At 59.1% G+C, this 14,132-nt stretch overlaps 2 protein-coding genes across 2 annotated transcripts; one reads left to right on the forward strand and one right to left on the reverse strand.

Annotated features, from left to right (window-relative positions):
* Positions 1-1,598: 1,598 nt before the first annotated feature.
* Positions 1,599-9,352, reverse strand: P3H1 (prolyl 3-hydroxylase 1). The gene is made up of 15 exons (XM_074848152.1): positions 8,874-9,352; positions 8,240-8,392; positions 7,821-8,010; positions 7,225-7,356; positions 5,560-5,699; positions 4,749-4,838; positions 4,587-4,639; positions 4,118-4,239; positions 3,819-3,946; positions 3,618-3,713; positions 3,340-3,490; positions 2,715-2,832; positions 2,428-2,503; positions 2,164-2,304; positions 1,599-2,083 (listed from the first exon to the last, which is right to left on the reverse strand). Exons 1-15 carry the CDS (start codon positions 9,327-9,329, stop codon positions 1,958-1,960), a joined length of 2,172 nt encoding a protein of 723 aa, XP_074704253.1. The 5' UTR covers positions 9,330-9,352; the 3' UTR covers positions 1,599-1,957.
* Positions 9,353-9,525: 173 nt separating this feature from the next.
* C22H1orf50 (chromosome 22 C1orf50 homolog) lies at positions 9,526-13,229 on the forward strand. The gene is made up of 4 exons (XM_074848154.1): positions 9,526-9,678; positions 10,628-10,714; positions 11,909-12,040; positions 12,708-13,229. Exons 1-4 carry the CDS (start codon positions 9,526-9,528, stop codon positions 12,888-12,890), a joined length of 555 nt encoding a protein of 184 aa, XP_074704255.1. The 3' UTR covers positions 12,891-13,229.
* The last annotated feature ends 903 nt before the right edge of the window (positions 13,230-14,132 follow it).

Consider the following 14,132-nt stretch of genomic DNA (forward strand, 5'->3'; position numbering starts at 1 on the left):
GGGGGACTGGGATACTGGGGGGGGGGGCAGATTTTGGTTCAGGGGGAGATTTGGGGCCTGGGGAGATGAGGGTAGTGGTGGTGGTGGTGGAGGGAGATTTTGGTCCTGGGGGGATGAGATTTTGGTTCAGGGGGAGATTTGGGTCCTGGGGGAATTTGGGTACGGGGGGGGGGGGGGGGGAGGGGGACAAGATTTGGGTCCTGGGAATTGGGGTACCGGGAGGGGGAAGATTTGGGTTGGGAGGGAGATTTGGGTCCTGGGGGGGACTGGGGTACTACGGGTAGGGGCGAGATTTGGGTTCAGGTGGAGATTTGGGGCCTGGGGGCAAAATTTGGGTCAAAGGTGGAAGATTGGGGGGGGGGGGGCAGGATTTGGGTCTGGAGGAGGAGATATGAGTCCTGGAAGGGGGAGATTTGGAGCCTGGAGGGGGGGATTTGAGGCCGAGGGTGGGGCATTTGGGGCTGGGGAGGGAGATCTGAGTCCTTGGGGGAAGACGGGGGTCAGGGCGGGGGTCGGGGGGAGAAGATTTGGGGTGTGGGGGCTACTTGGGTCCTAGGGGGGACATTTCAGTCATGAGGGAGATGGGGACCCCTCCAATGACAGTGAAGGGAGCTGGGGAAAATGGGGGCCCCCAAGAGAGGCAGGAAGGGGGGACTGGGAGAGGTTGAACCCCCACCCCATCCCCGACCCCTTGCACCCCTGCTGGGGGCCAGGACCCCGCCTCCAGCCACAGAGGCCCCGGGGGTGGCTCCAGGAATTTGGCAGGGGAGCAGGGAAGCTGATCGTGCCCCCCACGCCGCCAGGCCTGACCCTCGCCTCTCCATGGGGCAGCGGGGGGGGAATCCAGGCACCTCCTGCGGCGTTAACAAGAGCCACCATTGACGGTGGCATTCCCCCCGCAGGAGGGGGACACAGGGTGGAGGGGGGACACATGCCACCACCCCGGTGACACGGAGCAAGCGGCAGCCCCAGGACCTGGCAATCGTTAACCACCCCGGCCTCATCAGCAGTCTGCTCACGCGCGCAGCCGGCCGGGGTCGGACACCGGGATGGTGGGCAACCACCAGTGGGACCATCCCTTCATCCTGGAGGAACCATGGCCCAGGACCCCCCCTCTCCCTCCCCGATGCTGAACGGGACCTGCCCTACGCCCTCTCCAAATATTATGGGAGTTTCTGGCTCCGGAGGCGTGGGGCAGGATTTATTTACTCACATTCCCCAGATGGTTATGGTAATGACCGGGGCCAGACACACGCGGGAACAATTCGAGGGCCTGTTTGGGGGGTGCCACGGTGCTCAATGTCCTTCTTGTTCAAGGACGGTTCCCTCCTCCCTGGAAGCCTTGGTCCCTTCCCACGCCGCAGCACAGTCCAGGGGATGCTACGCAGCTTACGTAGAGGTTGTAGTGCTCCCGGGACCTGCTTGCCCCCCAAAAAGTCCCCCTTGTCCCCAGAGAACACCTTCCCGGGGTTGCAGGGCTGCAAAACCCTCCGGGTGAATGTTGGCAAGGAGGGAAGGATGTGTCCCGACACGGGATGACAGTTAAGGGCAGGGGGTGCAGCAGCCTCCAGGCCCCTGCTCAGTAAGCGACAGCTTAAAAAAAAAACCAAAACGTCTTTATTCACCCATTTTCTGCAGAAGGCACTTAAACAGCCGCCGGTTCAGCTGAGCGGAAAGGCACGTGTCTGCTACCATGGCACCGGGTCCTCACCCCTAAAAGAGCATTCCCCCCCGTCCCCCATATCACCCCCCCAGAGTCTCTGGGATACCCCCAGGTCAGCCCCGCAGGGGGGGACACTGGGTACCACAGGGATGGTGCAGGGCCTCCTCCAATTCCCCGTCCCATGGCAGCTGGGGCAGAGGGGGGGCCTGTCTGGCAGCCCCACAGCTGAGCAGCCTGAAGCCACAACGCTGGCGTCACTGGTCCCAGCAGGGACATCCTGGTCGCCGTGGGACATCACAGCTCATCCTTCCCCACTGCGACAGCAGCCGGTGGTTCCTGCTCTGGCTCCATCTCCTGCAGCAAATCCCCATCTTCTGCCCCAAAAAGCATCTTCACCAGGTCATCTGCCTGCACTCGCTCCTGTGGGGCAGACCCATGGGGATAAGCATGGCCATTACCCCCCCCCAAAAACCCCACCCGATGCTGGGGAGGGAGCTTACCCGCTCACTGTGTCGAGGGTCCAGCGTGAACCAGAGGGCGATGGCGCAGCGTTGGCCCTTGGTCACAGCTTTCACCCCGTGGGGGTTCTCGGAACCGGAGGAGAAGCCCACGGCACGGCCACACTGTGGCTGAACCTCCGCCTGTGATGGTGGGTGAGGCGATGAGTTGGTCCCCCCCAACCCAACCTCATCCCTCGTGGTGGCATAGGGGATGGTGGTGGGTTTGGTGCTGCACACAGTTCCTCAAGGAGCTGAGCTACTTACAGTCTCGGTCTTGGCATCCAGCTCAGTGAAGTAGAAAGCTCCTCCTTCAAAGTCCCCGTTGAGGTAGAGGATGGCACTAAAGTAAGCAAGGGACAAGCAAAGGTGACAACCATCACCAGAGCTCCAGCAAGTGGACGAGTCTGGAGCTCCCCCAACACCATGGCAAGAGCCAGAGGCAGGAGAGCCCAGGTTGGGTTGTCCTCCCACCACACTCCTCCCAACCCAGGTGCCACCAAGCCATGGTGCCCTCAGGTGGGGAAGCTCTGGCTGACAGACACCACCCGTACCTGTAATCCCGGAAGGTGTAGGCTGGAGGTTCCTTCACACACACCAGGGCCTCCGCATTGAGGATGCAGTTGTCCACGTGCACCTCGTGACTGTTGTCACTCCGGCCTTCTTGCTTCTCTAGGGTGGAACGAGACCTGGCACGTCAGGACCCCTTTGACCCTGCAGGACCAGGGTCTGTCTCCATATGTCACATGCTTGGAGGTGACAAGAAAGTCTCCTGTAGCCTAAAGCCCTTCCACTTGCTGGGGTATGGACCATGAGAGGCCATTTGGGTGGTGCAAGCCTCGGTTGACTTGTCCCATGGCATCTCCATGGCCCTCCAGACACAGCCTCTCCCAGCACCCGATCCCAAAAGCCTCTGAGTGCTGAAATCTTGTATGGCATGAAGCCACCTGCCCCGTTGGAGGCAACCAAGAGAGCTGCTCATCTTCCCAAACCAGCCTTAGGGACAAGCTCCCCACACCTTCCTTTTGGGAAAAGGAGCAGGTTAGGGAGCAGCAAAGTGGTCTTCAAAGAAAGCTCCAAGACCACACCACCCCAGCTGTTGGAGAGGACCCAGACAGGACAAGAGGCTGAAGGAGACTTGCTTCTCCTCAGACTGTGCTCCTCCGAGGCCACGCTCACCGTCGATGGCCGTGCGGCACACCAGGTGGGAGTAGGAGAAGTGGAGCGGGACCTCCAGACGGAAGTAGGACTCCATCATGTGCCGCACCTTCTCCGTCACGTTGTAGTAGAGGTAGGCGCTCTGCAGGGGCACCTTGCCCTCCTGGCCCAGCTGTAGGGGATGGACAGGACACGGCCTCAGCCCCAGGCAGCTTGGGCAAGCACAGGCAGCTGCCTTCAGACCCTCCCTCCCTGATCTCCACAGCCTGTTTCTCCCCCCTCCCCACAGGCACCATAACCTTGAGGGCCTTGAGGACAGTCACGCCGTAGAAGGTCTCACTGGGGGTGTGAGGAGATGTCTTCCCACGATAGCCATCTCCAGCCGAGGCAGCTGCCTGCAAAACCAATCAGCGTTACCAGTCTGACTTCTGAGCTGCAGGATGGAACTCTTCATCATCCCCTGCCCCACCCCTGCCCGCTCCTCCCATCCCCACGCTCACGTTGGTGAGTCTCTGAAGCTCCTGGCACTCCTCGGCAGAAAGGACTCCGTCCACCACAACACGCTGGGAGCCGTTCAGGGTCTTGGAGTTCATGGTGACACTGGCTCCTTCATACACCAAAGGGCCACCTGTGGCACAAAGGAGGACACAGAGATGGGTGCCACCAACGCTGGGGTACGGCACTGGGGAAAGCTGTGATCCTGCCACCTGCTCCTGCCACCTCCCACGCGGAGGGACCATGAGCTGGCAGCAGGGGACATGGAGGTCCCCATCCCACCTCCCCTCCTGGCCCTCCACACCTTCTCGGATGAACTTGCTCATATCCGCAGACTCCTTGGCCTTCTCCTCCACCAGCGTCTCGATCTCCTTCATGAGGTTGCCAATCTCCTCCGAGATGCGTGCTGCCGTCTCCCGCTCCACCCTGGGGACACAGCAGCCATCAACTCCACTGCCCCACTGTCCCCATCTTGGGAACGAGAGGCACCAGTTGTCTCCAGGGGATGGTGACAAAGCCCAAGGCTGGAGAGTCTCATCTCAACACATCCCTCACCTCGAGCTGCTTGGGATGACGTACGCATCCCCATCACCCCGAAGGCTGATATGGAGCAAACTTCTGCTCTCCAGCAACATCTCCCAGCCCCAACGTGAAAAAAAACTCCCTGGCAACAGCTCCACGGCCACGGCCTTTGGTCCAAACCCCACGGAGGAAGAGGGGTATGTCCCACTGGTATTGGGTAGGCTTGGCCAGTGGCTTGGGAGAGCACTCACTTTTGTTTCTCTCGCAGCCTTTTTGGTATCACCTCTTCGGGTGTCCATGTGTCCTGCAGCCAAGAAGAACATCAGGAGCTGGGTGAGGATCTGGCTGGGACACAGACCCCTCATCCCCTTTCCATGTGGCCGCTGCATCCAGCCTGGTCCAGCAGCACTCACTGGGTCCACAAAGGGGATGCCGAAGACATCGTAACTGAAGAAGAGCAGCTCCTTCTCCATCAGGCTTCGCTGGCGGTAAGCCTGGATCTCCTGTGGCGAGGGGCAGAGAGAAGAGGTGAGGGCATGGCACAAGGGCTCTGAAAAGACCCCGAGCGAGGGCAGGAGGGTGCAGGGTTTACATCATTCCCATGGTCCTTGCTCCAGACCCACAGCCCTGGTTTCCCGGTCCCTCTGGCAGCCGGGAAGCAAGTGGCTTTCCCCATCCTGCATGAACTTCCCTGTCCTGTGTGAACGAGCCCTGAGGAGAGGACGGGGGAGACACAGGCACATGTGTGTCCCTCCTGCAGGAAGCTCTTCAGAAGCAGATTCCCTTCCATGCTCCAGCTGATGTGGGGCAGAGACCTCCATCCCTGCCTACCACCTCCCAGGCAGCACCCGAGCATCCAGATCCAGCTATTTTAAAGCCAAATCCTCTCCTTTTCAAGCAATTTCACTTCAGTTGTGGAAGTGTGTAGCAGAGGCAGGCTCAGATCCTCCTAAAGAGTCTGTCTGCCTCTCGCAGACCTCTCCCACAAGAGTCGGTCGGTTTGCGCAAGCCATCAAGCCTTCACTTGGCCAAAGATATTTTGCCAGGGATGTTTTTCAGTCTCTCAGCCATTTTCCAGCTTGTTGGGTCTTGCATCCACTCATTCCTCTCCACCTTGCCATGGAAGGGTGGCTGGACCAGAGAAAACCCATCCAGAGCAGACCCCAAAACCTCCACAAAGTTCCCCAAGGAGGGGAGAAGATGTCCCTGGAATGGCTCACTCACCTCTCGGGGTTGGATGGGTCCTGCCAGGTTTTCTCCCAGGACAGCGGTGTAATAGGCCAAATTCTGGTTCATCACCTCGTCGTTTGGGAAGAACAGCAAATAGGTTTTGGTGCATTCAATGGCTTTTTCGTAATTCCCATCTGCAAAGAGAAACGGGGCTGTTAACGGCATGTCCGAGAGCATCAGAGACAGAACAAACACAGATATGGGGAAGAAACAAGAGAGAAAGGGCTTGTTCTCCAAAAGGTCTCCTAAGTAGGGCAGATGATACCCTGGAGCAAAGATTACTCCTGCCACAAAGGCAAAATTAAGAGTCCAAGGCACTTTCCTGCCTCCAGAAATCACCTCACCAGAAATCAGGGCCATTGCTTGGGTAGTTTTCTTGCTTGGAAAACATCTCAAAGCCTATTTTCAGGCAGCAAGACCCAACCATTTCCAGGCTAACCTGCAATTTTCAGCCACTTAAGCACCCTGACCCACTTTCATCTACAGGATTGCAGCCTTTCAATTTTCTTGAACATTTTTTTTTTTCCCTCCTTTTGGAGAAATTTGCGCAGAAACAGTTTAGATTTTTCTAAGGAGGTGAATAAAAAAATAAAATAAAATTGGGTATATTTGCCTGGGTTATAACTAACTGTTCTAGAGGGGGAGGGTGCCTCTGTGGTTTGGAGCAAGAAGTGGATAGCTGGCAGGAGGAAAAAAAAAAAATGCCTCTCTAGGCTGTTATTTCACTCGGAAAGAGAAGCTGCCCAGGAATCGAGCATCTAAAGTGACGTGGAGGGTTACTGCAGCCAGGCGCAGCGAGATCCAGATCTGCTGCAGAACATTTCAGGCTGGCTTGTGTGAACCTTGTGAAGCTCACCAAGGTCAAGTGAAAGGTCCTCTGCCAGTATCAGTAAAGATGGGACTGGATGGGTTTAGAGCAGCCCTGGGGAGAGGGACTTGGAGATACTGGTGGATGAAAAAATGGACATGAGCTGGCAACATGCACTCACAGCCCAGAAAGCCAACCGTATCCTGGGCTGCATCAAGAGAAGTGTGGCCAGCAGGTCCAGGGAGGTGATGTTCCCCCTCTACTCCACTCTCAGGAGACCCCACCTGCAGCGCTGTGCCCAGCTCTGGGGTCCACAGCACAAGAAGGACATGGACTTGTTGGAGCAGGTCCAGAGGAGGCCACAGAAATGGTCAGAGGGATTGAACACCTCTATGAAGAAATGCTGGGACAGTTGGGGTTGTTGAGTGTGGAGACAAGGAGGCTCCAGGGACACATTCTTGCAGCCAGGGGGCTTATAAGAAAGCTGGAGACAACATTTTACCAAGGCTTGTAGTGACAGGACAAGGGGCAATGGTTTTAAGCTGAAAAAGCGTAGGTTTAGGCTGGCCATAAGAAGGAAATTTTTTATGATGAGGGTGGTGAGACGCTGGCACAGGTTGCCCAGAGAAGTTGTGGATGCCCCGTCACTGGGAGTGTTCAAGGTCAGGTCAAAGGGGGCTTTGAGCAACGTGATCTTGTGCAAGATGTCCCTGCATTTTGGGTTGGACAACATGATCTCTGAAGGTCCCTTCCCAACCCACACCATTCTGGGAGTCTGTGAAGAACAGCCCGTGCAGAGCACGATGTTCAGTGCCGACGGCCAACGGAGGACGGGGCAACAAGCTGCTTACTGTTGTAGTAGGCAAACTGCAGGTAGTTGAAGTGTGAGGGCAGGAAATCCTCCACGGGCTTCTCCCGGCCAGGCTGGGAGGCCAACTCCGTAACGCAGCCCTGCTTGCAGCTCAGCACCTGCATGTAGTGATCTGGTGGAAAAAAAAAACCAAACCAAAACATGCTTGTGGTCAGCCAAGGGCTGGTGGACAGGACCTTGAGGGGTCTCCACTCCAACCTCCTGCTTGCAGTGGGGCTGCTGCCAGCTTTTTGGTGGTGGAAACCCTCAAGGATGGTGGTTGCCCACCTCTGCGTGGGGCTGTGCTGCTCTCTGGAGACAGAGTGGCCACCCTCAGCCTCCCACCCTTGTGTCCTGGTGACCCTCTGCTGGCCCTTCTCCTGTTTTGCCATATCCCTCTGGAATTTGGGGGATTCCTGGGCATCACCCCCAGTGCTGAGCACAGGCAAACGCACACTCCTCCTAGTGAAACCCAGGATGGGGTTTGCCCTCTTTGGGGGGACCCTCCCCCCCCCACCCCATGTCTTTGGGGACCCCCCCCCCCCCCCGGGATTGTCCCCAGCTCTTGAGATGAGACGCAGCACGCACGGCTCCCACCTGTGATGGCCTGGAAAAGGTCCGCGTTGTACTCCAGGTAGTTGTAGCCCTCGTAGTCGTAGGGTCCCTCGCAGAGCGCGCGGCACTCCGCGTCCGCCACAAAATACTCTTCCAGCGCCTTCTCCAGGTGCAGGATGGCAGCAGCTGGTTGCTCCTCCGTGTAAGACCGGACGCCCAGCCGGAACTCGCTCTGTGGAGGGATGAGAAATGATGGCGGGGGCGGGGCGGGGCTCAGTGCCCCTTTTGCTGCGACAGAGCAGCTGGGGCACCTTGTCCTCGCAGGGCAGAGCCTCACAGCACCAAGGTGGCATCTCATGAGCTTGCTGAGCCAACAGACTCAAGCGATCTGCCCGGGTCCAGCAGCGGATGGGTGTTCCGGGAGGGGTTGCCTAAGGTGTGTGTGTGGGGGGGTGTCTCACCATGTGGGGTTTGGCCTCCAGGTCAGTGAAGTCGTCCTCGCGGACACCCGCCATGGCTTGGTAATACTCCAGGTTCTGCCTCATCTCCTGGTGCCCCGGGTTGGCCACGAAGAAGGTGTGCGCTGCCGCTGCCGCCTGCGCCGGCCGGTTCATCTGGGAGGGGTGCGATGGGGTGAGACAGCGGCCGCCCCCCGCTGCGGACCCCCCGTGGGGTGTGGAGGGGACCCCCGCCCCCGGGGGAAGCACGGTGGCCCGGGGGGGTCCCGCAGCCGGGATGGAGGGCGGTGACTGGGGGGGGGGGGGCGGCTCCAGCGAGCTCCGACGTGGCACTGCGGGGGGGGCCGGGGAGGGACGGGCAGGGCCCGGGGCCGCCGTCTGAGACCCCCCACGCCGCCGGGGCAGACAGCCGGACCCCTCCCGGGTCCCGGGACAACCCCCCCCGCCCAGGATCGCCCCCGCCCGGTTCTTTTGGTCCCACCCCACCATACCCCCGATTCCGGGACCCCTCCGGGCATCCCGCCCAGCCTGAACCCCGCCGCACCGGGACACCCCCTTCCCTTCCCGGGGTCGCTGCCGGTCCCGCCATCCCCAGACTCGCCCCCCGCCCTTCCCGGTCCCGCCGCCGGTGCCGTACTTTGAAATAGGCGACCTGGAGGTAGTTGTAGGGGCTGCGCTTGCTGAACTCGCGGTCCAGCTCGTCGCCCAGCCGGTACCGGGAGGGCGCGGCGGGCCCGCAGCCCCGCAGGCAGGCGGCGCGGCGCAGCAGCCCCCGGAAGAAGAGCAGGTCGCGGAGCACCGGGTCGGGCTGGGGCTCGGCGCCCTCCGCCGGCCCGGCCGTGGCGTTGGCGCAGCGCAGGCGGCACCGCGCTAACCGGGAGCGCACGGCCGCGCGGGCCCGCAGCGCCCGCTCCATCTGCAGCACCACGGCGGGCCAATCGCCCCGCGCGTACGCCTCGGCACCGGCGGCGAACAGAGCGTCCGGGGGCTGGGCCGGCAGCGGGAACTCGGCCGGTACCGACCCCGGCCCCGGCTCTGGCGGCGTGGCCGCCCGCGCCAGCAGCGCCAGCAGCGGCGGCAGCAGCAGCGCCATGGCCGAGCCTGGGGGCCGCGCCCGCCGAGGCCCCGCCCACAACCGGGCACCGGAGCGCCGCGCCACGCCCCCTCCGCCTGACCACGCCCCCGACCGACCACGCCCCCTCCGCCTCGCCACGCCCCCTCCACCCGGTAGCCCCGCGCCGGAAGCGCCGCGCCGTGAGGCGGAAGGGGCGGGGCTGGGCGGGCCGGGAATGGCGGCGGAGGGCGGCGCGGAGCACGGCGGTGGCGGCGGCGGCGGCGGCGGTGGCGGCGCGGGCCTCGCCCTGGTGGAGGGTAGCGTAGGCCGCGCCGCCCGTGTCGGGGACCCCGGGGACCTGGTGGCCCTGGCCCGGCAGGTGGAGCAGGTGAGGGCCGGGCCCCGGCGGCGGCGGGATGGCGGAGGCAGGGCCGGGCCCGCGCGGGTACCCGGTGCCCCGCTCCCTCCCGGCCGTCTCCAGGGCCTCCTCAGCCGGCGGCGGTGGCCCTGGTGTCTCCTAGTACGTCCCGCTGCTCTCCGGTGTCACCGGCGGCCTCCCGGTGTGTCCCGTGGTGCCTCCCGCCGTATCCCACTGTCTCCTCCCAGTACGCCCCAGTACCCGGCGTGTTCCCCAGTACGCCACACTGTGCCTCCAGTACCTCTCATGGCACCTCAGTGCCTCCCGCTGTGCCTCGCTGCCTCCAGTGACTCCCAGAACACACCAATAAGCTCCCAATCCACCCCAGTATGCTCTACTGCCTCCCAATACATCCCACTGCCTTTAGCCCACCCCGTGTGTCCGACTGCCCGTGCTCCCAGTCCATCCCAGCACCTGATATGTCCTATTCCCCTTTCAGTCACTCCCAGGCCATCCCAGTGCCTCTCAGTCCACCCCAGTTCCTCCTGATACGTCTTTCTGCCCTTCCTAGTCCATCCCAGTGCCTCCTAGTACTTCTCACTGCCTTCCAGTAATGCGTCCTAGTTGTGTGTGTCCCTCAGAGCTTCTCAGTCCACTTCAGCGCTTCCCTGGAAGTCCTACTGCCTGCTCCCAGTGTATCCCACTACCCACTAGTGCCTCCCAGTATGTCCTGCTGCTCCCTTCCCCTCCCTTCCAGCATGAGCAGGCAGCTCCCAGCGCCTGGCCCGGTCCCACGGCTGTCACCTCACTGCCCGGGGATGCCACGGCCGCACACGGGGCAGCTCCTGCACCACCCACAGCCTCATTAAAGCCTTGAGCGAGGCCACGACCGTCACTTCTCCAGCACACACCCAGCATGGCAAGGTCCGAAGGGCCGCAGCTCTTCCCTGCCCTGACCAAGCCTCCTTCTTCCTCACAGGCGGACGACTTCATCCGAGCGAACGCCTGCAATAAATTGACCGTCATTGCTGAGCAGATCCGGTACTTGCAGGAGCAGGCTCGGAAGGTGAGGATGCACCTGTGAGGTGGGCAGGCTTGTTGCCTTGTGCTTACAGAGGATGCTTTGGATGAGCTGTTGGGGGATGTGGTGTAGGGGAGAACTTTGTAGAGTCAGGCTGAGGGTTGGACTTGATGATCCCGAGGGGCTTTTCCAACCTGAATGATTCTGTGAGGGAGGGAGATTAGCATCTCTCCTAACTGCCAGACATTTGGGAAGAGCTGTGGCCTGTATGTGAATCGTGGCCAGGAGCCAAGCAGAGAAGATTCAGTGGGAAAATAAGGAGGGTTTTTTGTCTGGTATCATCTGGGGACAGGGGAGGGTTGTTTTTGGTGCGTTCCCAAGTCCTCTTTTAAGGCGGAGGAACGAGGGCAGGTAGTGAAAAGCAGCTCAGGTGTCAGGAAGGACAGAGAGATGGCTGATTTTGGGACAGATGACTCCTGTCACCGTAGCGGGTGTGCTGTGCTCCCGGGAGGACTTGGTGCAGCGGGGTGCAACGTGGCTCTGGCTGGATCTGAGCCCCTGGGAGAGACGAGCTGTTACCTGACTTGACTTTCCAGTTTGTCCCAGCTCATTTGCTGGAGCAGGTGGCCACGGCAGCAAGCCCAGCAGGGCTCGACTGTCGTCTTCAGTTCAGACTCCACCCTTGGGGGTGAAATCTCAGAGCCTGAGTGGGAAAGGATCTGCCAGTCACTGCGACTGGCCCGCTGCCATCAAGGCCGCTACGTCATATAATCGTTAACTGGTGGAGCTGGAGCTGTGGAGCAGTCAGCTGGTGGAGCTGGGGAGATGAATTCCCCTTTGTTTGCTGTTCCTTCACGCGGGGACTGCAGCAGGGGAGCCCACAGGGTCCGGCAGCTGTGTACAGAGACAAGGAATGAGACCAGCACGTGGTGGGGTCAGGCACAGAGGTGAACCTGGGGCTGTGGTGAAGAGATCCTTGATGCTTGGAGGTATCTCCACCTCTGTGGAGGGGTGCAGGAGCTCTGAGGTCCAGCTGACAGGGGAAACTTGGAGAAAACTTTATTTCTTTGGAAAGCATCTCCTTCCTGGGGCGAGTAAAGATGTGCTGTGTGAAGCCAGATGTGCACCGAGGAGGACAAGGCCTCGTGAGTGGTGTGTCAAGCGATGTATCTCTGGCTGAGAGGCAATAGCATGTTGTCATTTTATTTCAAGTGTGGAAATTTTAAATTTGTGTTTTAGGTCTTGGATGAAGCTAACAGAGATGCTGATCTGCACCATGTGGCCTGCAACCTCGTGAAGAAGCCAGGAAACATTTACTACATGTACAGGCGGGAGAGTGGCCAGCGATACTTCTCCATCCTGTCTCCTAAGGTGAGTGGTTACCGCCCTTACGGGAGCAGGGAGGGCAAAAAAACACGTTTCTGGTGCTTGGGCACTTCTGGACCTCAGACAACAGCACCAGCTTGCTGGGGACATTTGTTGGCCCCTGCTCAGTTGGTGTTTGTCCTTAGTCTGAGTTACTCTGCTCGTGTAAGAGCCATACGATGAAGTTCTCTTGGATTTTGGTGGATGTTGGGCAAGAAAACCTTTGGTGTGTGGACCCGAATTTTGCCTTTCAGTCCCTGCAGTTCTTTCTCTGGAAATAAAGAGCTGCAAATGTGCCCTGGGCCTTCCCTGTCCAGCGTGGCTGTCTGGCAGTGTGGTTTTCTCAGGGGTGTCAGCCCAGGGAGTGAGTTTGTCTACAGCTTGGTAGGGGTGATCTTGGAGGTATCCTTCTTCCAGGCCACCCATGTTCTTAAGTGCAGGGTGAAGGCTTCAGAGCAAAGCACTGAGCTCTGTGCAGGTCAGGGAGATCTTGTATCCCCAAGCCTCTTTGCATGAGGCTATTTTTAGGTTAGAAAATGGGATGGTCACATAACTGGGACTAGTTCAAAGGTGGTAGGGCTATCCAGCATGGGCAGGGGCTGGGCTGAGGGACAGCACAGCCCAGCTCCGAGGGAAGCTGAGCAGTGATGTGAATATCTCCTTTCTCCTCCAGGAATGGGGTACCAGTCCTCATGAATTTCTCGGTGCCTATAAGCTCCAGCACGACATGTCCTGGACTCCGTTTGAGGACATTGAGAGACGAGATGCTGAAATAAACATCCTGGACAAGCTGCTGAGCCGTCAGGCAGCACTGCCTCCATGTACAGAGCCCAACTTCCAGGGCCTGACCAAGTGACACGAGTGACTATATGGGACCCCCTGCGCAGAGTCCCTGCGTGAGGACACACAGAGCCTGCATGCTGCCAAAGGCAGGGCAAGGAAAGAGACCAAGGAGCAAAAAATGCTCATGCCACCAGTACTTCTCTGTGCTTTAACGAGTCTTATTCTGCATTCAGTCTTACTGGATTTTCTAGTAATTGAGTAATTTATTTCTTTGACTTAGGCCAAGCTGTAGCGAGAGGCAGATAATATCAGGTGGAATCAATTCCAATAGGGCTTGGGGCAAAAAGCAAAAATGCTTGGGGCAGATGTGATAATGCCATAAAATACATCCTACCTGTCCGGCTCTGGTGTACCTCCCTGTGACTACCTGTGGCAGGTAATGATTTCAGGGCTGGATTTTGCCCCTCGTTAAAATGCACATATTTAGGAAGCTCTGTGGCCTGGGAAGAGCAGTTGAAACCGTGTGTGGAAGGGTCTGTTGTGACCTGAGTCTGTTGGTCTCTGTCCCAGCTGGTCCGAACCCCTGAGTCTGGCACATGAGGTGACCCGGAGCTCTCTTCTCTGGGAAGAGCATCCTCAAATCCTGGAGCGAGTGCAGAGGAGGGCAATGAAGCTGGGGAAGGGCCTGGAGAATAAATCATGTGAGGAGCAATTGAAGGAGCTGGGACTGTTCAGTGTGAGGAGGAGAAGGTGAGGGGAGACCTCATCACTCTCTACAGCTCCCTGAAAGGACGTTGTAGAGAGGTTGGTGCTGGTCTCTTCTCACAGGGGATTAGTGACAGAACGAGAGGGAACGGCTTTAAACTGCAACAGGGGAGGTTCAGGCTGGACATGAGGAAAAAATGTTTCACAGCAAGAGTGGTCAGAGAGTGGAATAGGCTGCCCAGGGAAGGGGTGGAGTCCCCATCTCTGGGTGTGTTTAAGGGTCGTTTGGATGAGCTGTTGGGGGATGTGGTGTAGGGGAGAACTTTGTAGAGTAGGGCTGATGGTTGGACTTGATGACCCCAAGGGTCTTTTCCAACCTGAATGATTCTGTCATTCTGTGCAAAGTGCCATGCAGGCTTCAGGGGCTCTTCAGAAGGTGTTTCCCAGTCCTCATGTGTTCCCCTTGGATTTGAGCAGATGAGTTGCCAGGGTGAGACAGAAATGTGCAGGCACACTGAATGCCTCTGTGCCAGAGCAGTGGAAAAAGTAAAATAAATCCATTTTGAGCTCAAATTACCTCCGGAACAGGCCCCGTGTCCTCTCTGCATGG

Source organism: Strix aluco, chromosome 22 (assembly GCF_031877795.1).
Source record: "Strix aluco isolate bStrAlu1 chromosome 22, bStrAlu1.hap1, whole genome shotgun sequence".
In the NCBI taxonomy this organism is placed as follows: Eukaryota; Metazoa; Chordata; class Aves; order Strigiformes; family Strigidae; genus Strix; species Strix aluco.

Coding starts and splice junctions, on each gene's coding strand:
- P3H1 (XM_074848152.1), bottom strand. CDS start 9,329: ATGGCGCTGCTGCTGCCGCCGCTGCTGGCGCTGCTGGCGCGGGCGGCC. Junction 3,947..4,117: donor GAGCAAGTTCATCCGAGAAG/GTGTGGAGGGCC, acceptor TTTGTGCCACAG/GTGGCCCTTTGGTGTATGAA. Junction 3,491..3,617: donor CTGTCCTCAAGGCCCTCAAG/GTTATGGTGCCT, acceptor CATCCCCTACAG/CTGGGCCAGGAGGGCAAGGT.
- C22H1orf50 (XM_074848154.1), top strand. CDS start 9,526: ATGGCGGCGGAGGGCGGCGCGGAGCACGGCGGTGGCGGCGGCGGCGGC. Junction 9,679..10,627: donor TGGCCCGGCAGGTGGAGCAG/GTGAGGGCCGGG, acceptor TCTTCCTCACAG/GCGGACGACTTCATCCGAGC. Junction 12,041..12,707: donor TCTCCATCCTGTCTCCTAAG/GTGAGTGGTTAC, acceptor TTTCTCCTCCAG/GAATGGGGTACCAGTCCTCA.